Source organism: Anopheles maculipalpis, chromosome 2RL (genome assembly GCF_943734695.1).
Source record: "Anopheles maculipalpis chromosome 2RL, idAnoMacuDA_375_x, whole genome shotgun sequence".
Taxonomy (NCBI): domain Eukaryota; kingdom Metazoa; phylum Arthropoda; class Insecta; order Diptera; family Culicidae; genus Anopheles; species Anopheles maculipalpis.
This window is the reverse complement of record NC_064871.1, coordinates 50,557,913-50,585,829: the sequence shown is the minus strand read 5'-3', so window position 1 is coordinate 50,585,829 and position 27,917 is coordinate 50,557,913. Positions and strand designations below refer to the sequence as shown.

Genomic DNA, 27,917 nt, shown 5'->3' with positions numbered 1-27,917 from the left:
TTGTTTTTGTTCTTTGTTCCATTCGATTCACAATTCAAACACATCTTGCAAACAACTCAAAACATCTGCCACAGAGAGCTTATATTTTTCTTTGGCCACGAGATTGGTTGTGCTTCAAAAACAGTTTGAAAAGTTTCGCTTCCGAGAACCAATACATTTACGTACAAAACCCAAACCGTAATCGTGTGTGGAATGTGTGTGTGTGTCTGTTTGAATATGTTTTTTTGTTCTCTCTTTGGTGGAAAATTTCTTTGAATAAAATTCGCCGCGTTTGCATGCACAACACCATGCTTTTTTCTTAGATATTTGATTTAAACTAAACAGTGTGTTTTGAAGTTGATGTTGCCTAACAAACCACCCAAGCCCGCAAGTTAAACATCCCACCAAGCTAAAAAAAAATACAAGCAAACTAACTCTCTTACCCTCTTTATTGCTAATTTACAGTATGCTCAACACACTGACCACGCGCCGGATGCAATCAACCGGCGAGAAAGCGGATGTCCTTGTGAAACGGTGAACAGTGAAAGCCTAGCTACTGGCGGCAACTATCCAGCTAACTAGCCAGCCGTCGATGGCAGCAAATAATTTCCGGCACATCAATTCCACCACGGTTCGTACGGGTTTGCCGTATCCTAAAGGGTGTGCAAATAACCTTTCCGTCGCGCCACTCAGGATACCTACAGACCCGGGCTCCTCCGTCACTCTTGAAGGGAGCTGAGTGATTCGGTGGCTTGCTGTGCTGGGTGCTAGCTATTGAATTATTACATTCCACGGCATTCGAGACATCGAGGTGTGGGGATATGGTCTGTGGTTTTGTGTATTTGTGAGTAGGTGTGTGTGTGTGTGTGTGTGCGTACAATATGACTGCTAGAACAGGATCATAGTTTATGGTGCATAATTTGTTTAATGAAATTGTGAAACGGAACCTCCGAAAGTGTGTGAGAAGTTACGTGTCTCGTCTAACCATCAGTCTCGGTATACAGTGAGGTATTGGAAATGGAAACTGCCGGGACGCCATATCGTATAACATTCCAGAACGGGTGAATGAAGTCGCAATGTGTAGTGGATCGTGTGAACAACAAGTGTTTATTAAGCGCCAGTGAGAGATGATTCCATCACATTCCACCAACGTCAAATAACGAATAAGTGTTCGAGAGTAGCCGTACTCCGGTCAGCATCCGAACTATGGCCATCAACGATTCCCTCCATATTCCGACCAGTGCGTCGATCATCGTCAACTTTACAGCAGCACTGTCCACCAGCTACCAGGAGCTGTTTGTCAATCTGCAGCTGAACGAGGCGTCGGGTCTCGGGTCGGTGTTTGATGATCGGCATCGGGCCAATGTTACGATCGGTTGCAGCAGGGCATGTCTGTCGTGGAAGAAGCTCGTGCTTGTGGCACTGTTTTGTCTGCTGATAGTGATCACCGTCGTCGGGAATACGCTGGTGATCCTGTCCGTGCTAACCACGCGACGGCTACGCACCGTCACAAACTGCTTCGTAATGAGTTTGGCTGTGGCCGACTGGTTAGTCGGTATTTTCGTGATGCCTCCCGCCGTCATCGTGTTTGTTGTTGGTATGTTTTGCTGCTTTGTTTGAGTACGCTAATATTTCGACCCAGTTCCGCTTGAGCGAGAGGCAAAAGTACTAATCTTGCAACCGCTTCCCTGGAACAGACAGGAACCGTATCGTCACCACTTGTTGCCCTGAACGTTCCACGTCTCGTTGCTGGTACGGTTCGTCTGAACCACGGATTAATTCTACGTTGATAGTCACCTCCAGCAATGGGCTCTTCCAGGTTTGGGCCTGTCTGGTACGATATTGATAGGCGTCGGCTAACACCGTACAGTCGGCTGTCAGTGTAATTTCGATTGTGTGTCGGCATTCCCTCAGGTTTTTTTTTCGGCAGTCTTTTATCATATTTTCCTTGCCAGTAGTACGCTTAGCTCAAATCTTGATGGGATGGGAAAATGTGTTCCATGGGTATGATTTCCTTTTCATCCACCTTTTTGTTTTTTTGATTGTTAGGACCTCCTGGGTTCGCTCCGGAAGACAGAGGCAAACCCGGCGGGGAATGTTGCAGGTTGGGAAGGTTTTCTGCCTCGTTGCCAATGAAAGATGATACGAGAGCATAGCATATCCAGCTTATACCCGTTGAGCGTTCAGTTACGGTGAGTGTAAGCATCAGCATCTTCACGTTAATGCTGATTGAGCTTACCAGGACGAGCATGTACGCCCGTTTGGCAGATGGCATAGATATAGCGTTACATACATATTGCTGTAAAATTGTTTGTCATCGAAACTTCATTAAAGCTGTATCATGGTAGCAGTGAGGCTAACGTTCCAGATATAGAAACATATTCGCGAGACCATACAAAACAAAAGCAACAAACGGCATGCAAATCTATAGCAAATGAAATGTGCTTGAAATGTTAGTAAAATATCTAGAGAGTCAATTGTTGCGAGTATGTCGGAAATGACAAATAAGCTTACAGCTACCCGCAGAACGCCCGTTATGCAATAAATCAAAGAAAACAGCACACGAGGGAACTGACGGGAACAGAAGATGTGGGTAGATTGTTGTTTTTGTTTTGGTTTTGCCATGCCGCTAGCACATATCGCTCGAGCAAACCGTGTGGGACAAGCGTTCGGGAACCGAGACAACCGAGAAGAAACGCGAAAGTTCATTATCGTCCGCTGGAGCGCCGAGTAAATAAAATTAACACAAATTTCTGCTACTGTGCCGGTAAATTGGCTCGCCGAAATGCGCGTGTTTGCGTACGCGTAACCGAATCCTCGAACTTTTTGCGGATGAAAGTGAAAGTAATCCTTTGAATCAACAAAACCCTAGGATATTGCTGTTTTTCTCGTGATCGTGCCGTACACCCGTCTGGTTCGGTTTCCCAATTCCCCAACGTCGGAGCCGTTTCGTTGGTGAGCTTGGAAGATTCGTTTCGAATTCGTTCGTACAGGAGTGGGCTAAGGAGTAGGCAGTTTTTGTATCGTCGTCAATTTTCTTCCTATTCTACCTTCTTCTTTTTCTTCTTCTTCTTCTTTCACAGAATCATGGCAACTGGGCTGGATCCTATGCGACATTTGGATATCACTCGACGTGTTGCTCTGCACAGCCTCCATCCTTAGCCTCTGTGCAATCAGCGTTGATAGGTTAGATGGGTACAAGTTGAGCAAGTGGAGCACAAAGATTGTTTTTTAATACCGCATTTTCCTTGGTACTTTGGTCTTTGGCTTTCATTGGTTTTTTTTTTCTTTCATCTTCCGGACAGATATCTGGCCGTTACGAGACCGCTCACCTACTCGAAACGAAGACGCTCCAAGCGGTTAGCACTGTTGATGATTTTCGTCGTGTGGCTGGTAGCGCTAGCAATAACCTGTCCTCCAATTCTTGGCTGGTAAGTATGGGCAGCGAGGCACGGGCGTAGTTGGCACTACGCTTAACGCCAACACCCATGTTTCGCCTCAGGTGCAGTTGTTTTTCGTACGGTTGGATTAGTTGCTCAATTCACAGCTTCATCGTCACGGCACGGTACACTGTTACCAGTCCATACAGAACCGAGATCTTTCGAGTGGCCAGAGCGCTGCTGGCTTGGCTAGTGCTATTTTTATTCCATTCTACCCACGTACCATTTGGCAAGGATACTGTGAGATTTCGACCAGCTGCGTGAAAACGGATGATGGTCTGATGGACGCGTGTGATGTTCTTGTGTGGTGATGAAATATGTCGCCAAGCCGTGTACCGTTCTCAATCGCCATAACAATGAGGCGAATGGTGGTTTTCAAATATTGATTCCACAAACATAACTGACATAACATGCTCGTGACTTCCATGCCAGTGGACCCAAGATGTACAAGATGTCTTTATATCGCAGCAGCTTAGCTATGGAGCTTTTAGCATGGCAAACAGTTCACCGTGCTTATGTCACTTACGAATTCGTCTTCGTTTCGTAGTTTCATGCGTTAGATTTGTTGATGATTAAAGGCGTAAAGCATGTGTAACGATCGATTTAATTTTTACCCAGGCCCAGCCAACACATTCACACAGCTGGACTATCCATACGAGGGAATAATTTTCTTCTGAAATGTCCCAAAACCTTTCCAAACCGATGAATGGGAAAGTTCTTTAAAAGCAAAATTCTTTGTCACGGGCCGTCTTTTTAACATCCAAAACAGATCTTGTTTAATTTCATTTCAATTTTTCGTTGAGAATGTCCGTCCCTGTTGCATCTTAAAAATCTTCCTCCTAAAAGCTAAACCTTCTCCTATGATACTAAATACAATCTGAAGCTACGCATAAAGTTATAACCTAAAAGCTGAATTCTGTAGGCTTCCACTTCTTTTGATTTGAAAAGAGCATTCACATTTACGTTTGCAGTAATAATTCAAACATTTAGGACTTCTTATGCACCCACGAGTTAAGCGATGAACGGCCCAGGGGGATCGGTTTTTGCTTGGCTAATGTTTACGTAACATGGAGTTTCGTTAACGACTTGATATATTTATAAACATATATTTGAGTACATCCCTAGCTGGGCGGAACCTATCGGTGTCTTGAAGCAAAACGCATCTACCAAGGTATAGCTTTCCCACGACTTGCGTTTTTGTCGGGCTAAATCTAGCATTTCCATGTTTTTCTTGCTTTACGAATAAAGTACATGATTTTAGATAAAAGAACGATTTTTCTTGGCTTAACGACCTACTAGATCACGCCGGCCATCGAATAGCTTACTCGACTCGCTGATCCCACGTAGTTGGATGTCAGTTCTGGTAAAGAATGATGAATACTGGATACGCCCAGACCCGCAGGTAACCGAATTCTGCGTTGATCTCTGTCACTTTATGACAGGGCCGAGTATAGTATTTCGGTACGGACCTCGTCTGTGTACGAATATTTTCTCAAAGCACTAATGAAATCATATAAAATGAACGCAAAGCCTGAACAAAGTGCTATTAAACTTGACCTTAGCCAAGGTCTATAGCTGATCGTTAGCCAAGATGAAGAAGATTAAGTGCAATTTGATCCGTTCAATATTTGTTGTCTGTAATCATTGCATTTTTTAAACGTACATGATTCCACATACAATTTATCAAAGTAGATTCTCTATGAATTCTAACACTCAAAAGATACGTTATAAATCAGCAGCTTACACACGAATGGATTGAGAGTAACAGTATGTTGTGCTGAATAACTTCCGTTATTAAAAGAAAGTTTTAACTTTTTATCGTGGTTCTTTTGATGGTTGGTTTTTAGAATTTTATTTGTTCATAAGTGGTAGCTGAGTAATATTGCTGCACTTTTTATAAAAATATGATTGATTTTGACTTAGATTTATCGATTCACCTATCGTTATTTATTATCATCGATGATATTGGGACATTTTAGTGAAGGAGTTTACGTTATTCTACATATTCAGCCTAGTTAATTCATACATCCCTAGATCTAAATGAACCATTCCATACAATATTATAGTTTTTGTATTCCACATTTTCTTTCGATAATGTGCAACATTTTTGGAGATTTTCTAAGGAAGGCATGCTAGGTGAAATATATTCGATCGAAAATAATTTTGTACATCACATGGCAGAACCGGCGTTCAAATTCCATCCAAACGTTCCCTCGTAGTGACGACTGACTATCCTACGAGAAGGTATCAGCAAGTCTAGTAAACCATTCGATGGGTGACGTGACCTTAGAGGTCGTTTAGTCAAGAGGAAGAAGAAGATATTTATTCGAAGGCTCGTTTCGGATTTATTAGATGAGAATCCAATGGTGTACAATTCAATGTTAACGCTCTACTTAGATTAATAAATTATATTTCTACGCTTATAGCAATCATTATCCTAACTTCTTACTTATAAATGCAGTAAATCGTGCTTTTTGGAGTCTCGTTATACCTCCTTAACGAAGTGAATAACTTCTGAGGAGTCCATTAGACAACACAATTTTATCTGTGTTTAGGCTGCTCTGCTGAATAATATATTGCTATATTTTATACTTAATAATGTTTTGTACAATATTTCAGTTAAAGAAGGATTTAGGTACACACATACATATTGAAATACATATGTGCTAATCCTGGAAAAATTGATTATTCTCATTAAAAGTCTTATATATTATGGGATTATTGCTAAATCTGCATCTCGCGCTCAAGCTCCTGCATACGCGTTCTCCGCGTTTCGTGGGCCTCTTCGTGTCTCCTCAGGGTGATTCCTACCGACAATATGACTCGCCGTGCTCCCGGAGTTGAGGATAATTGGCTTGGTACGCCAGAAACGTTTCTGCTGGCCTCACGTTCCATCTCCGGACTCGTCACTAGAGTATCCTCTGCCCGCGGTAGCTTACTATACTTTCCGCTCCGCGAAACAGGTGTTACCAGTGAAAGTAAAATTAGCGTCACTACTATCGTTCACGTTGCTGTTATCGAAGTTGGATAATTTTTTAGAATGCTTTTCCATTATTGCTAAGCTCTTAGAGATACAAAAAACCAAAAAATTTGTCCGCTGTTCGCGCGCGCTTATATTAGTTTTTTCCGATCTTTATCCGCTCGTGATTGATTTTCGACTGACTCGACCGTTCCCTAACTGATCCCGGGGCAGACTCGTCCTGCCCTTTTCTGATCCTTCTTATATCTCCTTTTCTTCTTGGCGCCTCCTAAGTGACAGGGCGTTGGGAACCTTATAATGTTTCCAACAATGTACTTTGTAAAACACTCATATTTCTCATGCCTACTATCCTACAAAAACAGAAGTACATGATGTTCTTACTTAGTGCACAGTTTTTAGAATTTTATTTCCCTCGTACGATCTAGCGTTTAACAAAAACTGTGAGTCGCCGTCTAAAGCTGTACCTTTATGTCGTTATTTTCTGTTCATGGTAGCTCGTAGAATCGTTGATTGTGTCGAGAAACATTAAAACTTACATTTATTTTTACTCCAGCCAACACCACATTCCTTCCAGCCTATGCTGCTCGTCATTTCTCAACACATTTCTCAACAAAGCCATCTAAGGATCTTTTTCTATGGTTTGACTTTGAACGGAGAGATTAATATGATCGCTCAAGCTACAACAAACTGGTATCCTTTTGACGTGTTCTTGGACTCGAAGCTTTTTGTTGTTGAGAAATAAAAATAAATCAAGTTATATCGGAAGGAAAGATCCCACACAGGTGTAGGCGCCTGTAACTGGTCCGTCCAGACCAGAAACTGAAACCGAGCCACGGCACGACAATGAATGACCTTTTAGCAAAATTAGCCCAAACAGCCCGCTCGTATGCCAACGTCGAATGGAAAATCTTAAGCACCCTTCGGAGAAATCCGTCCAGGCAAAGACGCCTGCTGATGTTTTCTTCTGTACTCTCTAAGAAGCAAACAACCGTGCAAATACACACCCCCCCAAAACTAGCAAGTTGCGATGGTACAATCGATGGCAAACGGTGTGCAAAGGTAGCCAGCTGCAAGGGATGTCAAGGATACAGTGGACAATGATGAAAACCACGGGCAGCAAACAAAAGGCACCCGGCACGGTTAAGGTTTCACATTTTTGAACGAATTCTTATGGCCGTTTTGTCACGGTGATCGCAACTTTCCCGGAACTGTTCGGACTGTTCTTTCTGCACACGGTACGCACACACACACACGCAAATGCCCACCTAAATGACAGCTCTTGAAGCGTAAATATTCGAATTTTTGTTCAACTTGAACGCTGGGGTGGTTTGAACATTTCCCATTTTACTCCACGAAAACAGTTTTGGATAACTTTTTTTTTTTCATCCACAATTTTATCCACTCCTCGCAAGTTTGGTCTGGAGCTTTAGTTTGAGATGCATAAACATGACCTCTCACTCTCTATTACGAATACTGCTTATAACGTACCGTACTCTCTTTCACGGTCGAAGGGCAAAATGTTTTTTTATTCGTTTACCGGTGCCTTACTGACAATATTTTCTGCGCAAGGTAAATTCAATTCCAAATGTTTATTCAAAAGTTCACAAGTCACTTCGGGCTGGTGTGCTGTTTAATCTCCCGTATTCGTTAAGCTGTCTGACAGATACACTCCACAGGAAATGGGAAGGGCCGGAGAATTCGTAAGTGGATTCACTTTCAAAAATTTTAATCTTCACAAAATCAATTACCCCGTACGATGAAACTCCATGTTCCGACATTATGGTCATGATCGGTTCTACTCGAAAACTTCTCACGAGCTTCTGGTTCTTCTTTTTTGTGTGTTTTTTTCTTCCATTTTTTATTGGCTGTCTCATTTCGCTCGCCATCCACCGGTCAAAACATAAAATCTCGCGTCGGCCACATACAGGTACGATCAGGACCGAAGGACACTACAGACGTATGAGTGCCACTACAACCAGAACAAGGGCTACGTCGTGTTTTCCGCCATGGGGTCCTTCTTCATCCCGATGACCGTGATGCTGTACGTCTACTCGAAGATATGCTGTGTGTTGACGTCTCGCCAAAACAGGATGACCAAAACGGAGGTAAGTTGGGCGACTAGGGGAGCTAGGAAGAGGCAGGTGGGAATACAAAAGCGGCTCCGGAACGGTTTCGGGTTTGTGGTGAAAAACGGTCTTTTTGACAACTCCTCCGGCATACCATCAGGGATGGCTTCCCGTCAATTGGAGCCTGTCTCTTCTGTTTGTGTGTGTTTGTTAGTTTGTTTTTTTATTTGTAACGACCGTCAACCATGCCCCGTTTGATTTGTTGTTGTGGGAGAAGAGTGTGTTTGTGGGATTTAATTTGAAGTTGTCCGTTGTTATGCTAATGAGTGTCGCCCACGGCTTACGAACGAGGTTGGGACTATGCGAACGCTTATTTAGGGACTGTTTTTAACGGTACGAGGTACTTAAAATTCCGCAATCATAGATTTTTCCGTAATGGAAATTACATCGTCAGCGGTAAGCAATTTAATTGCCCGAATGCTTTGTTTCCATTCCGGCTTTCTTTTGACCGAATGCACCCATCATGGCTCGGGGATTGCGTAAGTCGGGACAAGGGTAATGAAGGGTAAGATTAGTAGAAAAGAAGCTCATAATTTTCGGAGGAACAATAATAAGAGAAAGAGTTTGCATTTACACGCAAGCTGTAACAATTTGATCTTTGAGAGGGTTCGGATTAGGCGGAAAATATTAAAAATACCTTTCTATGAAATGAAATAGGTGATTTGTTTTACAGTCATAATGGATGCAGCGTTTAGAAATAAAGCGCGCCTCATCATTCTTGTTGTCCCTGATGGCTTAGATAAAACGATCGTGCTGTCCAAAAGTTCTTGTCGTAACAGATGAGTTATTTAAGTCGTTTCAGATTAGCGCTTCATGAGGACCAAATCTTTTTATTGTACCGTTAACATGCTCTGGTTACATTTTTAGGGAAAATATTATCCAAAATAACCATTGATTTCCAAAAGACCTCGTTTTTACAATGTTCCAGGAGTCTTGGCAAAGAGTCATTCAAAAGACTTCGTCCGGTCTACCAAAAGTTCTTGAAAACAATAGTTTCTCATATGTTTCATCTAAAAAAAGTCCTCACAATCGATTAGGCTTCATTTTGCAAGTTGCAGTAAATCCCGTAATTTTCCGAAAGTCGTCCCAGAGACTTCTTCTTCTTTTTCTTCTTGCCCTGCTCAGGATTGAGCACGTCGCGTCGACATGACCAGATCTCCAATAAATTTCCATGATTCTCTGTCTAGGGCTGCAGTCTTTCATCCACGGTTGCATCCCATCGTCGACAGGTTAGACTCCACTTGATCCAGCCAACGAGCTCGCTGTGCTCCTCTACGCCTCGTGCCGAACGGGTCGCTGACGAGCGACTTCTTGGTGGGGCATGCCCCAACCGCAGCCAACGTATCCTTCCAAACAGCTCGGCTAACTCGTGGTTCATTCTCCTTCGCCACACCGCCAAAGATAGTCCTTAGCATCCACCGTTCGAAAATGACGAGTGTATTGGCGTCCTCCGTCAGCATAGTACAAGACTCGTACCCGTAGAGGACTACCGGACGTATCAAGGTGCGGTAAATCGTGCACTTCGTGCAGGAGTTTGTGGAGTCCTTAGTAGGCACGATTGAACAATGCGCCTTCGTATTTCGCTGCTTACGTTGTCTTAAGTTACGATCGTACCAAGGTAGCAGAACTCCTCTACCACCTCGAGATCGTTGCCATCAACTGATACTCTGCTTCCGAGTCGGGCTCTATCACGGTCAGAGCCTCCGTCAACCAGGTATTTTGCCTTCGTCACATTGATGCTCGATCCAATTCTATCGGCCTGGATCCGTCCTTCATTTTATGCAGATTTATTAGACGTTTCCAAAAGACATTTTTCATAACACGTTTTGATCTAGAAAGGAAGTCACGCTCTAAACGGCCTTGTCTTACATAGAGCCTATTTTTCTAGGAGACTTCATCTACCAAGGGATTTCATACATTGCTCGTAGCCTAGCTCACCTGCCTCACATATCAAAATATCTCATAGTCGTAGAGTTCGCACTATCCTACCTAAGTCTACACCATTTTCGTTGTCGTCAAAGACTTTCATCTATCAAGAAATCTCGTTATCCAAAGGTCTTCATCTAGGCAAAAATCACCATTGCTTTGGTTCATCTACCGGGTTCATCTAGTTTTCCTCTTACCCAGTCGAAGCTTCGTCTACTAATCGACATTAAAGCTCCAACAAGCCTTCACGCGTAAAGATAATTTATCATGCATTGGGTTCAAAAAGTTCCAGTTTCTCAAAACAAATACCATCATGGACCTCGTAACTGCATGTACACGATTGTTGTAGTTAGAATAATGGAAATCTTTTATTAATTATAATAGCACACTGTGCTAAGGATCCGTTTCTGAAAATATCATCAGTTGCATAAATCATTCATTCCTAACCCACATCATGCAAATGGGATTTACTTAAATGAAGTTTGCAGTGTCAGTTACATTTTTCATATTTTTCCTTGTTTATTTGCAAAAAAGCTTCAATGAACTTCCACAAACCTGACTCTAGCCGTTGCGTTGAGTCCAGTTAAATATTAGTCTAGGGTTCTGCTTTCGTTTATCTTGCGGGTGCAACCAGACGTAAAACAAATCTCCCCTGGTGGCAACGTAAGAACCCGCTGTGCAAAATGTCTGCAAATGTACCGTGGGAAGATTGAGAGAGATTTCTACACTTATTTTCTGTTTACTTTTTAACCTTTCCTGACCTTACCACGCCACTGTCTCCAATCGGCTGAAACCGGGCAGGCGACCGAAAAGAACTGCGATATCGAAGTGGACAACTGTACATCGGATGCCGACACCAGTCCACGACAAATGGCGAGTGGAGCGTACGGTGGACGACATGCACTTTCCACCGGCCACTATCCAAATGGTAGCAGCAGCAACAACACCTCTCACCAAACATTGTACGAGTTTCTTAGTTCGACACGTACCACACCGAATGCAGCCTCCCGTGGCACCCAGAGCACCACACGGAACGGTAGCAATGCAAGCGGCATGTCCAAATTCTCCGGTGCTACATTTGAACTGCGACCCATCAACACGGTGCAGTTCAGCGCAAGCCAAATCTCGCTCTCAGAATCCTGCGCTTCAAATGTGACGACCAATGCGACTAAGATACGTTTACACGGGAAACGCATCCCGATTCGCATCTCATCGCTAAAGCGTGAAACGAAGACGGCCCAAACGCTCAGCATGGTGGTGGGAGGATTCATCGCCTGCTGGCTACCATTCTTCGTGTACTATCTGCTGATGCCATTCCTGCCCGATGACTCAAAAAGTGACGACCTGATGGAGTTCTTGACCTGGCTCGGATGGATTAACAGCGCTATCAATCCGTTCATTTACGCGTTCTACAACGTTGACTTCCGGGTGGCGTTTTGGCGCCTTACGCTGCGGAAGTTCTTCAAAAACAAGCACAACCTCACCTTTTACAAATCGTAAGCCGCCCTACGGAATGCGGTGCTCGCATCGCTCGGATAGCATGAAAAGACAGTGTGTGTCAGTGTTTCGTTACTTTCTACATAGAATGAAATAAATAAAAAAATAAAATAGAAATTATATGGTGTGGTCTGTTTTTGTGGCTCGATTTATTATGCCTAACGGAAATCGCACTGGTCTTCGAAGATTCGCAGTAAATGGTAACTCAATTAAGACTGTCTTCGCTTCTTTGCAAGGATCAAGCAACAGGTTCCCAGAAGTGAGCTTTGCGAGTTGTAGGTAATTGATTTTGCTTTCACCTTGGACCACTTTCCAATCTTCGGAAAGTGGATTTTTATCTCCAACTGCCGAAGGTCTTGAGCTATCAATGTACCGATTCGATACTATTTGTTTCATGTCATGTTGACAGTATCGATTGATTTGAATAATATAATACATATTACATTAATTTCTGTTTAGTCTGGTTTTTAACATCTCTTGATCTTCATGATCGTGGGCTCGATGCTCGTTCCAATAATTTAAGCATCACCGTGAGAATATCAAATGTGTCGTTGAGGTTATTTCGTCTCTAATGCATTCGTTCTAATTCACCAAACAAATTCAGTTAGTGGAAGTGTCAAAGAGTTCTTTTTACAACCACAAGGTAGCCTACCCACTCAAGCATATTCCTTGGTGTATGTTAAAGTGGTCTCCAGAGTACCATTGATTGGTAATGGTCTTTCGCTTTTCGGGAAAAAAACATAGATTACAAAATTTTGAGAAGGACCTGCCAGGAGAATCGGAATGTGTCTGACACATTCATAAAATGATTAATTTCGATGTGAACGTGTACGATTTCATCAAAACGAAAGATTTTGCTGGAAATAAATGCGTTTCCACTTGAAAAGTATTTTTTTCTCATTATTTTTTATGTCCCAATTATGTTTTTAAAAGATTTTTTTATGTTTACATTTATGGTCATCAACGTAAGCTTCTTGAACTTTTTGAAAGCCACTGGATTTACAGAAAGGTACGTTCTATCGGGAACAAATGTTGAACACATGTTTTTTTTAAATTCAGAATAAAAGATCGTAAGGAAATTTCGTAATAATGTGTTAAAACATAACATAACACTTAAATAGATTTTGTTTCGGGATATTCATTAGTTAAAACAAAAATTGCATGCATTTGGTGTTTATTTATGTTTATTTTCTAAATAATAAAAATCTTCAATATGTTAAAGTTTTTTCATTAAAGTTTTTTCATTAAAGTTTTTCAAAGCTTTTTTCAGTCAAGATTAATTTAGAATTTAAATAAAATATACAAAACTGGTGTTGCCAATAGGAAAGCTGTTTATTGGTAACGCCATCGGTTGGACCTTGCGCTCAGGACCTTCAGGATGTACAGGACTAGAACCATCCAATAAGCCTAATTCAGATAATCGAGTTAATTTGAGTAAAAGGCCGACGACAAATTAATACATTTCACAAGTGTGCTTTAACAAAAATGTAGAAAATGAAGAAAATTGTTTCTTTTTTACGCCCACCTTCATCTAATGAGTGAGTCAAAAAAAACATTCCCGCACTCATGGTGTCTAACTCTGAGAGTAAGGTGGTAAGCGTAACAATTATTGCTGCGGTCTATGAGGACCAAAGCGTTTCTTTCCAGCTTACTTTTTACGTTAAATGATTTTTTACTGCTGCATAATTGCGCTCGGGATGACCCAGTGGTAAGGCGGTAATGGCGCAGGTCTTCACACGGCATGACCGGGGTTCAAATCCCATCCGGACCATTTCATCCGTAGTGAAGACTGACTACGTGGAGAGATGATGATGAGGAATGATAAAAATTTAAATATATATATAAAAAAACATTTTATCCAAAGCATAAGCGTTGTGCCAGCGACTCACAAAAAAAAATCTTAAAATCAACTTTGGATAACTTGAACGAGCTTTTGTGTAGCTTTAACGCTTTAACAAAGAAAATAAAGAAATTGAGCAAAGAGAATATGTAGATAGTTTGCTCAAACTCGACTCCGAGTGTGAAGTTATAAACAGAGCGGGATCCCCACTTACGAAGGAAGAGCATTCGTGCTGAGTGCAAGGGCACTCAGTCCGACCAAAAATACATATATATGGGTAACGAATAAAATAAAGCTCTCTTACGAAAACGAACAGCACAGCGGTAATTATAACTAATTCACAGCGAAAGAAAGCATTCGAACTTCCCAGCTCGTACATAGTGTGATTAGCGGGGGGTGGTTGTTTTGCATGTAATCTGTGCAAAAAATACTCTATGCAATGCGGTCAGCGGACTGAGGTGAGTTTGGCATCTCTGATTTATAGCATAAAGTAGCAGAAATAGTAATTATTTTTGGATTGACTCCTTAAATCTATATTCATGCTCGTCACTGTTCTAAAAAAGCCCAACAACTTGTAAGTGAAAGCTTTTCTGGTTTTTACCTTTCGTTGAACATTGCATACAAGAAGGGATATTATGAAAACCCTTGAGCTTTCCGGAATTAAGTTAACCTTGACCAATCATTCAATGGAGACGCCTAGTCATCGTTTAAACCTTATCCAAATTGCTCATTTAAACTTTCCAAATGTAAAAAAAAAAAACTTGTTAGATCTCTCGGTTTAATTAGTGCAATAAATGAAAGAATGAAATGGTAATGACACTACATTGAAGGTTGTAGAGATACCTAGTATAATTCCAAGTTGCAAATGACTGATCCAGACTTGCTTTAAAAAAAGTGAGTGATGGGTAGATGGCCTATTCTGAGGCTGCATCCAACGTACAGAACCGTGAGCTGCTTTTTTTTAACCACAAGAGCATAATTTTTTACTTCCAGCTGGAGACGGTCACTATATTGAAGATATTTACATGATTATGTTCAAATTCGTCGAAGATTTTTGTTCTTACCATCAACCTGCTAGAGTGTTTGGAACAGTGAGCGATTTTAGATTAAAGAATAAGCAATATTAATAGCATTATGATCATTAATAGAATGGCTACAACACTACAATAGCCAGAAATCGGATGCAACCAACCAACATCGAGGCAATAGATACAGCATTAGTACCGGACCAAAAGCAATCACCTCTACATCATCATCAGGAGCACCTACACACTTACAAATCAGCTGCAACCGTACATGCCCGGAATACAGGGTTTACCTAGCCAATTCAAAAGCCGATGCCCAATTAAAACCTAGCCAGGCCGGATTTGTGGAAAAACAACAGCTGGTTTTTGCACCACGATAATGCGCCCTTCCATACGGCCATCATTTTGAGGGAGTTTTTCGCAACAACTGGCACCCATATTGTTCCACAACCGCCGTATTCGCCAGATTTGGTACCAGTTCTGGCTGTTCAACAAGCTAAAACGGCCGCTTCGGGTGTAGCATATCTGCTAAACATCTCACTAGAGTATACATTATTTCGCATACAACAAGCCTTACGTAGCATTCTACGGTGAGCAGAAATTCACCAATTTAACAAATAACCTGCATTAGTCAAGCACGTAAGAAATGTACATTCAGCTATTTTGACCACGCGCACGCCTTAACATGAACATTCAAACACTTACCAGCGCACCCGGCTAGCGAGTGACGCAATGCAATATGATATTAGTTCAAAACAAACAGCGAGTCCAGACAGTGGTCAGCAACACAAAACAACAAAACACAAACAAGTAACTTCATGCATAGCAAGCATATAGATCCAACGACAAATGATATCCGACACATTTCTTGCAAGTGCAGTGCAGTGCATTTTATGCTTACGTAAATATTTTTGTACTAAATGCAATAGCAAAAAGAACAACCACTAAAAAACAATCTTGGTTACAAAAACGAGCAAAAACTATTGTAAGAATTGGGTATAAATAAAGCGATCTTGGAAGCCACCGACACAGACAGGCAGATGGAGAGAGAAGGTGCAACAAGCTAAACCTTGCGTTCAATTCTTTCTAGAGGTTTGAATCCAGACCCAAGGTAAGGCCTCAAACCTCCAACATGCCTGTAAGGGATATTCCTTCTGAACATCCAAAGTCGCCTGGCCGACTTGCTCCACCGATGAGCATCGAGAGTCCCCCTACCAAAGGTAAGGCCTCGATGTCTCCAAAGTTCCAGTAAGGAAGATTCTCATCTAGTATCTTCAGACTGCCTGGACAGTCAGGCAAAAGAAAGATATTGGTCCGCATAGCTAACAATAACGTTGTTCCGTTCTCGTCGCGATTATAAGTCCGAGTTTCTTCTTCTCCACCACATGGCGACCGTGAATTTCTTCTTCCCACCACATGGCGACTGTGAATACAATTAATCTTCTTCCCACCACACGGGGAAAACCGTTTTGACACTATCGAGGATAGAAGCCGCAGCGACGGTGGAACTAAAGGACATCCCAGCATCCGCATTTTCCACCTGCTTCGAGGAGTGCGAGAAGAGGTGATGACCTTCATTTGGCCTAATAAAAAAAACATTTACGAAACAAATGCAATGTCACTTTATTTTTCCAGTTACTGTAGAACGTTGCCCGATAACAGTTTAACGACGCCGAATTGGTTAGGTAAATCCTGTAAGCCAAATAACAGGAAGGAAATGCCGTGTTAATATTTTGCATGTTACACAAGCGGTGATGACAATACGGCGGTTAGTTGTAATAATGTAATATGAATAAATAAATATAAACAATCTGTTGGAACCTTGCTAGAATAAAATTTTGGTAAAAAAAAGTAGCTGGAACGTAATAAGATTTCTCTGATCATAAAATACGAATACAAAGAAAAAAAAACAATATTGTACTGAGTCCGTCTGGCTCATCTTCCAAATTTCTTACAAAATTTTAATTCAAGTCGATTTAATTGGAGGATGAAATGTATTTCAAGTTGAAAATGAATAATTGAATTTATAATGAATTTTGGGGGCAGCCCGGTGGTGTAGGCAACATCGACGCCGTTCTTCAAACGCCAGGACTAGAGTTTAAATCCCATCCCGACCGTCCCCCCGTAGTGAGGACTGACTTACCAACTACGTGGTATTATCGGTAGTCTAGTAAAGCTATTCGATGGCCAGCGTGACCTTAGAAGGTCGTTACGCAAAGAAGAAAAAGAATAAATAACGTTCACAAGGTTACTGTATTATTTGAAAGTTCTAGTAGATTAGATCTATGCAAAGGAGCAAGTCTTGCCTCTTAAGAATAAAATGAGAGATTTAAGGAAAGTTTACATAAATCTGCGCTAATTAAACTAATAAACGAATAATCTCACCTACTCTTTCTTGCAAGATTGGGCCTAAGTTAATTAAACTTTACTTTCTGAAGCACATTTTAATGCGTAATCGAAATCATCTCAACAGGATAATCGGATAAAGTGAGAACAAAGTTCTTAAAAGCGTTCTTACAAAACTGGTGCTGTGTGAAATTTGTTTTGAAAATAGTTTTTCTAATGAAAGCCTTCAACTTAACAGTAGGCGAAGGCGAGGAGGTCTTTTTCGAATCGGACAGACTTTTAAATGCCTGTTGAACACCTCACCTCCGTGCATCCCAACCGCGCTGCTGACTGGAAGAAATTTTTATTCAAGTTCTCGGCGACGGTACAACTCATCGTGCGAAGCTCGTCTCTGACGCTGTTTTCGTTTGCCCATTGCAATGCAGGTGAGGGCAAAGTCACCGCCGGACGCGAGTTCGGGTACCATCAAATGCAGTAAAACTTCTAACGCTTCTGTCCGGACCTCGGGGTTCAGATTCAGCAGGTTCGTCCGTTCATTCGTTCGTTTGATTTGAATGAAAAGCAGGACAGCGCTATAATCTCATTACAGTTTTATTGCATTAGTTTGTTTGCCGTCGTTAAAAGGTCGAATCGACCTGTGCAGGAAGTGGGTTCCCCCGTGGGTTAAAAACGAAACGGATGCCTTATGGATCTTAGTCTGGCACCCGGCAGTCGGGCCAGTTGCACGGAAGATTGTGGCCAGCATGCAGCCAGCAGCGAGCCGTACGGTGGCACCCGGGAAAGGCACACGCTTGAAGGAAAACTCAGCGCACGATAATCAATCATCATAAACTTCTTCTCTACCCTCCGGGCTGGACGGTGCAATATGGCGTGCTGTTGCCGTTATCGGTCGGCATTTCTTCACCGTCACGGTAGGTTGATAATGAAAACAAAAAAGAGAAAATAAAAGGCAGGAAACGTACCTGGCTATCCTTACTAGTGGCGGTAGCTCAGCAATTAGACGATCAAGGAGGTTGAGGAACCTGGGCATGAGTGTACAGAAAAATTGCTTTCACCAGCAACCAATTACTGAGTGGCAACGGGAGTGGATATGAAAACAGAACACTGTTCTGTACATGTTTCTCGTGCAGATGGAGAAGTATTCATAAAGATATGCGACCGCAAGAACAACGAATGGCGTTGGCGTGCGTTACAATGTTAGTAACCTTTGTGCCGTTTGGTGTGCTCTGTGGGCCCTAGTCTCACAGGGACCAGTGGAAAGGTAGTGTTCGTTGTGTTAATTTTAATTTTCTCCAAGTGTATTTGTCTCCATTGGTGGTTCATCGTACTACGTGGGAAAAGTAAATGCTTCTATTTAACAGTTTTAATATCGATGGATTGTGCTAAATGGTTTCAGAGAAAATTATTTCATTATGGGTTGTGCATAGTTTGTAATAGAATACAATGTTGCACAGAACATGATTTAATCATTTTTTATTATCAATGTTTTGTGTTAATACACTTTAAGATTTACAGTTTTTTTAATGAGGTATTTGTGAACAGCAGTGCTTTTTGCGATTATATTTGTGTTTTGACAAGAAAGTTAATAAGGTCATTAAGGAGCGCGACTTTCGAGAAAAGTAATGCACTTAATGAGCACTTTCAAAATGCAAATTGTTTAATCTATCATAAAATAAGCTCAATAGAGAGAAAAGTTATTATCGGCAATAGGACAATTTTTGCTTCAAATAATACACACTTTTAAGCCCGGGTTTTTCAAAATTGGTTTTTTTTCGCACCCAATGGAAAATATCTAAAATTATTGTCATTCCTAAACCAGGAAAAGATCACTTAAAACCAGAAAATTACAGACCTACTTCTCTTTTGAGCTGCCTTCGAAAAATATTCGAGAAAAATTTTCAATAGTATTAATGATTCACATAGAAAACCACAACATCATACCAGGCACTCCATTCGGTTTTCAATCCGTAAAGACAACTACTCATCTGATACATAGGCAGAAAAAAGAGATTTTTGTTAACAGAGCTAGAAACAAATCTACGGGCTTAGTTTTGTTAGACAATGGAAAAGCATTTGACTTTATGCGGCACAACGGACTCTTATTCAAATCAACTAAGCATAATTTTTCCAATACACATCATCAAACTAATCAAATCCTTCCTTGGTAAAAGAGAAAATGGAGTTCACATAGGACTAACCACTTCAGACCCATATTAACCTTTATCTGGCGTTCCCCAGGATAGTACTCTGCCATCATTTATCTTTAATATTTATATTGCTGATATCCCAACATCTCCTAAATGCTCAAATAACTTTTATATCGATAATTGCGCTATTACAGCAGCAGCTAGAAACTTAGCTCCATTCTTAGTTCATTAAATAAAGCATTAAAGGAGTACGAAAAATTCTATATGTACTGGAAATTTTAATCAATTTGCGACAAATTTGAAGCAATTTATATACTTTACGAGAAACACCAGTTTGCGTAAACTACCCCAAAGTGAACTGAGATTTATTCGCGGAACTATCCCTTAGAAAGACAGTATCAAAAAATTAGGAGTTCATTTAGAAAAACACCTGACATTGTATGTGTTTCTCACATAGACAATGCTGTACAAAGAGATGAAAACTTGATTAAAATACTGTGTACGGGCTTGCACAGAAAATCTAAATTTAAAATGAAAAACAAATGCTAATTTACAAACCCATTCGACCCATTCTCACATACGCAACACATACACTGTTCACCGTAAATAAAAACTACAGGTCAAACAAAACAAAATACTGTAAATGATTTTAAATGTACCTCTGTGGTTCAGAATTACACACAATACTAAAAGTGATGAAAATACATGAATTTCTCAACAAAACTTATCTCAATTATCACAGAAGATGCTGTCAAAGCTGCAGCAGTATTGTTCAAGAGCTAGTGCAATAATGATGATTCATTACACAACTGTCTTTAGGTCAGTTAAAATCTATGCAGTATTTTTTCTTCTAGACTAAGCTTAGTTTAGTTAATTTAGGTAGTTTTATTTAGATTTTAGATTTTATGGCCGCTGTTTACACAACGCCAGTGACAGCGACCAGGAAACCGACAGAACAATCGGTTTCGTTAAGTTTCCCCACGCTTCAGACAGTGAGTGCCACAGGCACTCAACCAAATATTATAAATACCGGCACGAATAATACATTCACTCTCTTCCGCATTTATCCACCAAACGAAAAGGCAATTATTTGCAGCGTCCATCCGAAATTCACAATTCTGTTCAGAACCCATTATACAAAGAAAATTATCCATCGTTTGGTACATAAAATATTTTGTTTCCAATAAAATTACTACTACTACAAGTACATTAAGGAGCACGACTTTTTATATTATTATTAGCAATTATTAGCAAATAATAGTTTTTGTTTGGCGAATAGTGCTCTTTGCATATTTTTCAGTTTTGTTGTACGGTGTATCAATCTCTTATAAACGATAAAACTCCTGTGTAAAACACTGTTAATCGCAAGAATAACGATTGATATATGTACATGTCATAAACATATTTCTGATGATGCGTAAGATAATCGTGGGGATCCGATAGAACTTATAGAGAACATCGATTCTTCGAATATGATCGTAATGTGACAAACCATAAGCATCACATTCGTGAGCAAAATACATATGTTTTATCAGGTAATTTAAACAAAAAACTTAATGGTGAGAGGAGAGAGACTGAGACTTTTTGCATCGACAGCAAGTTAGCCAGTGCAGCATGCAAAGAGGCGGACCAGACGGAGATATCTGTATTGATAAAAATTTACAAGATCAGAAAAAATAAAAATTCTTCACCAAGTTATTACTTTTTAATGACTCAGGCTTCCTATAATATCAGAGAAAAAATAGAGGTTATGTGCACTAAAATGGTAAGGCGGTGGATTTATTTTCCACGAGAGAATCAGACACATTTATTCGCTGGTTGATGGATCAAACTACAAACAAAGCATAATAATTTTGTGTTGAATAATACTTCATATTGTCTATGTCAGGCATGAATATACATCGGATGCATCAAACGATATTAAATTTAATAAGAACATCATATTTTAAAGAAGTCATCGTTAGAAGCAAAAGTAAGTACATACATAAAATGATTTAGTTTATCTTTAACATCGTTCCCGGTGCAATCTGATTTTCTTTGGAGTCTACACATTTACGCATGTTATAAAAGAAAATGTGAGCATTGTTGTGAAAGTTTTCATAATCGCACGTTTGTTTTGAAAATTTTATCAAGCAGTCAACAAAAAACTGATGCTGACTAACATTACCCGCACATACCGCGCATGATAGTTGCTGATTAAACCATTTACATGATGGCTAAAGTTTCCTGCTGGCTAAACTTTTACAGAAAAAAAAAAACACACACACACACACACACAACACAATCATTCGAGTACATACTGCCATCATCACACCCCATACCTGAGCTTATTATCACTGCACCAAAAACTTTAACTTGTACAAACCCGGCGAACAAATGGTGGCATGTAAAGCCCGTTGTTTGACAAAAACTGATGATAGTAGCAATCATGGCGTACATGTATGACTTGTGTTGAGGGGTTTGTGCTTTTTTTTTGCTTCACACAACAGATGTTCTACGTCGGAAAGAAGAAAAATGTAAACGGTTGTAAAAGGTAAAAAATCAATAGAAACCATGCTCCATAGCAGCACGCTGATTTGATCGTTTGTGTTTCACCATCCTGGGATTTGGTGAAAGCTTTCTTATACGTAAAAATCTGACTCTGTGAAGCCTGCCTTGGAAAATACTACATCCAACAATGTAACAGGTAATTTTACTTCGAACAGAAATTAGAATTAACGACAATTTATAGTCAAATTTCATTATAATCCATTTTCACCTTTTGAATATCTTTATTAGAAACATGTAATTGTAATAATTGCTTAACATGCTCCTCCCTGCTGGTTCCGGTGATTGCGAACCTAATGTTACGGTAAGCCACCACACGGCGTGTTATTTTTTATATCTTCAAATGCCAAAAACAAAGCAAAAAACACCAAACTAAACCTCATCAACCACTGAGCACGTTCGAGAGCCGCGCTGTTACAGGGGGTGTTGCCTTTTTTTATGCTTTTCATTAAGTTTCCTTTAAACATTTCGCTGAAGTGCACGGGGACCCTCATAAAATATGCTTTACGCCACGCCTAACCACTCCGCGCGCAATACCCTTATCATATCGTTTAATCTCTTGCGATGCTGGTTTGTGCAAAAATGATTTACGTTTTATGCCCTACCGCTAAGATGCTACACGGGTGGCCAGATATGATATGATGGTCTACTTGCTAGCAATAGGAATAAAAGCTACAGGAAGAAGCACACAAAATCTACCACATTCCAGCTTCATCATGTCGGATAAAACGTTTTTCCTGTTGTAGGTAAAAGAAGAACAAATGAAAATGAGAAAAAAGCAACTAGATGGAATCGTGGTGGAGCAAGCGTGCTTCCACGACCAACCAGCTGATGCACCGATTACTGTAAATTTTGTTCTTTTTTGTATGCGTACGTGTGCGTATGTTTGTGCGAAAGTGTGAGCGTCGTACGGAGAATCACGACCAGCGCAACCGCTATCATAAGTTCCGCGAGTAGGCATCCTCTAAACTCTCAGCTGAAAATTGTGCTGCAGATATTGCTTAAATGATTTTTCTTAAAGGAAATAACTTTGAGCGTGTGTGTGTGGGTGTGTGTGTTTATGAATTTGTTAGTATGGCTCAGATACATAACTCTACTTCTCGTCTAGCGCTTGCCGTTCAATGTGAGCAATTAACATTTTACCAACTTTAGTATAGAGCACTCATTTCTCTTCCTTTTATAGGCGTATGCAAGCTGCCTGTAAATTGGTGCGCCATTCGGACGCCTTGAAAGACCGTTACAAAGGCCGCTACCGTGACGGACTATTAATGGTCATCCACGAGACGCCTGTTCACCCGGTGGATGACCGTTTATCGTACCAGGTGACTCGAAACATCCAAACGCTCAGGTCTGGCTCGCGTCGGATCGAATGCACATTGGTTCAGGAAAGGACATTCTAGGGACAATTTTATTTTATTCAAAGTGAATTTAGAGTCTAAACTTTTGTTGATACTACGCCCCAAGACGTCATCTGACTGAATAAACTCCCATCTAACGAGTCGTATGTCCTATAACAGCGATATTTAAACATCTGATATACCGCGAACGATTCCTAAGACGTTTCAACTGGATTGTGATCAAGGTCTGCAGCAGAAATCCACGATATCGTGTATTTGTTGTTCCAATATTCCGGCTTCAATGGGGGAATCCCATATATTATAGTGAACTATAAAATATCTCATATTAAAGTATACCGTAAATTTTGTCAAGGTAGAGTGTCCTTAATGGACGATGGATGGACGAATCTTGTAAACATTAAATTCATATGAATACATTGCCCTTTTATAAACAATGTCTCGAATAACCCTCAAACGTTATGATATCCAAGATTACCGAGTCCTACATGTAGTTTAATTATGCAGTTTCTCATATGAATTACATAGCGGTTTTTTTATACTTGAGTACCAGTATAAAAACCGATATTACTTATGGATCTATCTATGACTTTAACTAGATTTTATGGATGTGTTTTTAAAAATCAGATTTTATGGATGTATCAAAACACATCCATAAAATCTGGTTGAAGTCACCGAACCACAAGTTGCTTTTTAAACTAAAGTCATCCAATACCCTATTTTGAAATGTTGCACTACAAAGTGATCTCAAAACGTCCGGTGAATGATCTTACTTGGCCCACTGTGGAATGGGTCGGCTTTAGAAAGTGGAAGCATTTTTTTTATAGCAGCAATCAAACCATGTGCTGCATTCGTTAATGATGACATTATGTTTTACTTCTTTGACACTTTCAGCTGAGTGGGTGGTTGGTTTCGATGGATAAGCTGGCCGTAAATCCTCGGTTTCTCTGTTTAAAGGTGACTTTTATAGGAAGACGGCTTGCACGGTTATGCTTCCAACGCCCCGAAGGCTACTTTCTTTTGTGTCAACAAGAGCATCGGCTTACTGGAAAAGGCACAGTTTAACCACATACAAACACACACACATGCATAGAAACTCTCTTAAACGTTCGCACCGTACCTTAATTCACGTTTCAGCTTCAGGTGAAACCACGGCACAAAACGATGTGCATTAAACAAGCGTATTTAAGATTCTGTCCCATGCTTCCAGAACCCAGAATACCCTGGGAAAGGGAATCGTAATCAACCGTACAATGAAGTGAGAGTATGGGCCGCTGCAAAGGAGCTTCAAGCAACCGTCGGTACCACCATCGCCACCGCAAAAGGAAAACATTTATCGTTTTGTCTCGCAAGAAAAGCTTACAAGCCACTAAGCGTCTCCATCGGTGAGAGCGGATGGGTATGAATCGGTGCGGTGTCACAGTACTTATGATGCCGGTGGGTGGGCGAGAACAGGGCCCACCTCCTTGGCGAAAGGAGCAAAACAAGGTAGCTTTTATGCCAAGCGCAATCGAATTAACTGAGATTCAATTACGTTGCAGCATGCGATGGCGTCTTCTCGCTTCTCGTAGGCTACTTGCAGATCCACTACACCTGCACTTGGAACTTGTGCGGAGAATGCTTTGTATTTGAAGCGTGCTGCTGTTGATGTTGCTGTTGAATGCATCCCTTTTCCCGATGCGGCCCGATACAATTCTTGGGTGAGTGTGATATCATTCAATTTCACTTCACCCCATTGAAGAAACGTCGATCGAATCGCAACGCAACGTCTCGCTGGAGTCCAAGGAAGAATGCTACAAAAGAAATTGAAATATTGTTTTGCTCTTTGGAGGCAAGCCAGGAAAACCTTGAGACATACAGGGTGCGTGACGGCAGTGCAAAGCAATTTGAAACAATTTTACTAGCGAAATGGGAACGGAGGTGGCGGAATCGAATGCATAAATGGAGTATCTTTTATCACATGATACCCATTTAAAGGACAGAATACAATTTCTGAACGATGGTAGCTTCTCATTTTCTAACTCGTTATTTTATAGCTAACTAACGCAATCGCTTGTTGAAGGAACTCGGTATCGGGTGAATCGTTCATTTAGATGTGCTCCAAGCACATTCTTTTTATCAGGTGTGCTGATTAAACGAAGAATAGTATGTGGAAAAAGAGAAATGAAAAAATCCCTCTTGAACATTTTTAATTGACCCGTAAAGAAGTTTTCTGCCGTAACTACCTTAATACCTTTACCAACTTGGAAGGCGAAAAACATAAATGCCCAAACCACAATGTTTTAATGCGCCAGTGTAACATTAAGGTTTTGTCCGAGCAAGGAGCAGTTGTTTTCGTTTACTTGTTTGAATTTCTTTTCTTTCTCTCACCGGTTGCTTTCCCATTTTTAAATGTAGCGAAATGAAAAGAAACAACCGCATTCGAAACTAAGGTAATAACAACGATGGTCATGTAAAACTTTAAGCACACAATAAATTGACTTGAGTCTTGAGTCTTTTTTGTACAAGCCAAATAGCAAAAGTACGCTAGCTTGAAACTCGCGTAGTGACCCTCGGAGACTCAACTGCTCAGTGGTGAACTGTAAAGAAAATTAAAAGTATGACTAACTCAAGTATGGAAAGGCCACGCACTCCTGCCATTCAACGGTGTGTCGCTGTACTAATGTGAAACCGTTTCCAAAACCGTAAAGATTTGGAAATGTGGTCTCGCGCAAAAAATCGAGAAAAGGAAATGTAACAGGATGGTATACTTTTCTCCTTCGTTTTCCTGCTTTTTCTGCTGTAAATTATATGCTCTGCGATGCTACGGGTGAATTTCCATGCTTCGCAATATGAAAAGAACATAACATTCTTTAGTAAAACGTAAGAGCGCATCGAGCAAAATAAGTTTCTCAGTTTACAATGCACTACAACTTCCTGACACACTGCTACTTTTCAGTCAACTTTATGCTTTTTGTGCAATGTACAGAGAAATCGCGGCATTGCGGAAGAGCTTTTAAATTGGGGAAAAATTAAGTCCATGCTCTATTACGCTGTTGCATAGTACACCCTATTGAGAGACGTTTGCTACTGGTTAGGATTGGTTCATTAACGCTTTAATAAAATCAATTCCCTTTAATCAGTCCTAAATCATTAGTTCTTTAGAAAATTTATACTTTTAAATTAGTAATGACAAATTCAAATGAAAGAAAATTTCATATTCGTAATTTTTTAGATCGCTTACATGATCATCAGGAACAGCAGTTCCTACTTTATTTTGGAACTGCTACATCTATTCCTCGTAACGTTCAAATTATTTATAAGGTGAAAGTTCTCGAATATAAAGTAGAAGCTTTTTTTATTCACGTAGGACGGCCAGGCCGTATTGCTTACAATAAACTTAAAAGTAATATACTCCTTTCATCTTTGCTGGGAGACATTTCCTTCTCCGAGCCGTAAAAGGGCACCATATCCTGGGTGTGCTCGGTTGTTACGTTGCGTATGTTCCGTCATCCAAAGCCAAAGTCGTGTTCATAGCGAGGGTCTTATCGTGTGAGGGCACCTTATTCCGGGATGTGTGTGGGCGTTTCCATGCTCGTAGTTCAGATGGTAGCGGGGGTCTTCCTGGTTGTGTCCAATCTTGAAATCTCGTTTGTGTCCTTCTTTTGCCTTTCGCTGGGGAGGAAAGGGATCACACTAATAATCCGATAGCATTTTTTAAAACGAAGATCGTTCTCAGCTAGACCTCGTCGCACTTTCTCAGCAGGTCCCGAATTGGAGATTTTGGCAACTTTCCAATGCCCCGGACTGCGTCTAACAAGGCGGGTCGAGCAGCCTCGTATTCCACACAAGACCATAGAAGATGATCTATGTCGTGGTATCCGAGGGCCTAATCCTAGGCATCATTCGAATGAACGCACGATCACCTGAGATACCGTGGAACCAAGGCTTCAAGGACACTTGGGGAGTGATCGAATATTAAAATCTCCCGAGCTCATCGGCGTCCCACAAACTCTGCCACAGAGCCAAGCAGAGAGACTGTGGGGCACGCATGTACTCGTGAGGTAAGATAAGCCTGTCAAAAAAGGACCCTTCCGAAGCACCCTTTTTGGCCAATTGGTCTGCCTTTTCATTACCGAAGATACGGCAATGTGCAGGCAGCCAAACGAGAGATATCCTGAATGATTTCTCAAACAATGAGCTTAAGACCTTTAATATTTCTTTTACGAAGTAGGCTGGTCTCTTAATAGCCTTCACAGATTTCAATGCTTCGACAGCGCTTAAACTTTCGGAGAATATAAAATATTTGTCTGAAGGACAAGCACTTATATTAAACAAAGCGTAAAAGATTGCGGCGAGCTCCGCTACATACATCGAGCATGGCTGGCGTAGTTGGAAATATGCTTCGCATACAATGTTATATACGCCAAAACCGATGCCCTGCTCTGATGAGGATCCGTCAGTATAAAAATGGTTGCTGTTTTCTTACAATACTTTTCCACAAAAATGCTGGGAATTGCTGTCCTGCGTAGACTATCGGGGATGGACTTGGTTTGCTCTCTCAACGAAGTGTCCACTCTAAACCGGGAACTGCAGGACCCTGGTAAGCTGGCACGATTTAAATTAGCTTGAGTACTAGGGAGTACCAGTAAGGAAGTAAAATCATGATAGATTTTCATGATTTTACATTTAGAGCTTATCTCATGCAGTGTTCGAAAGTTCTCGATTAT

The 27,917-nt window shown here is 40.8% G+C and overlaps 2 protein-coding genes across 2 annotated transcripts in view; both read left to right on the top strand.

The window, feature by feature from the left end:
- The window catches only part of LOC126556596 (afadin), a 172,462-nt gene that overhangs the window by 576 nt on the left and 143,969 nt on the right, over nucleotides 1-27,917 (top strand). The gene's annotated exons all lie outside the window — the stretch shown is intronic.
- LOC126557834 (probable G-protein coupled receptor No18) lies at nucleotides 1,181-11,951 on the top strand. Its single transcript, XM_050213731.1, has 5 exons — nucleotides 1,181-1,576; nucleotides 3,063-3,165; nucleotides 3,285-3,410; nucleotides 8,327-8,504; nucleotides 11,253-11,951. The coding sequence occupies exons 1-5, from the start codon at nucleotides 1,186-1,188 to the stop codon at nucleotides 11,949-11,951; spliced, it is 1,497 nt and encodes a 498-aa protein (XP_050069688.1). The 5' UTR covers nucleotides 1,181-1,185.

Excerpts from the sequence above, each read along its gene's own strand:
- LOC126557834 (XM_050213731.1), top strand. The coding sequence starts at position 1,186 with ATGGCCATCAACGATTCCCTCCATATTCCGACCAGTGCGTCGATCATC. Across the intron at positions 1,577-3,062 it reads CGTCATCGTGTTTGTTGTTG|AATCATGGCAACTGGGCTGG; the intron begins GTATGTTTTGCT and ends CTTCTTTCACAG. Across the intron at positions 3,166-3,284 it reads TGTGCAATCAGCGTTGATAG|ATATCTGGCCGTTACGAGAC; the intron begins GTTAGATGGGTA and ends TCTTCCGGACAG.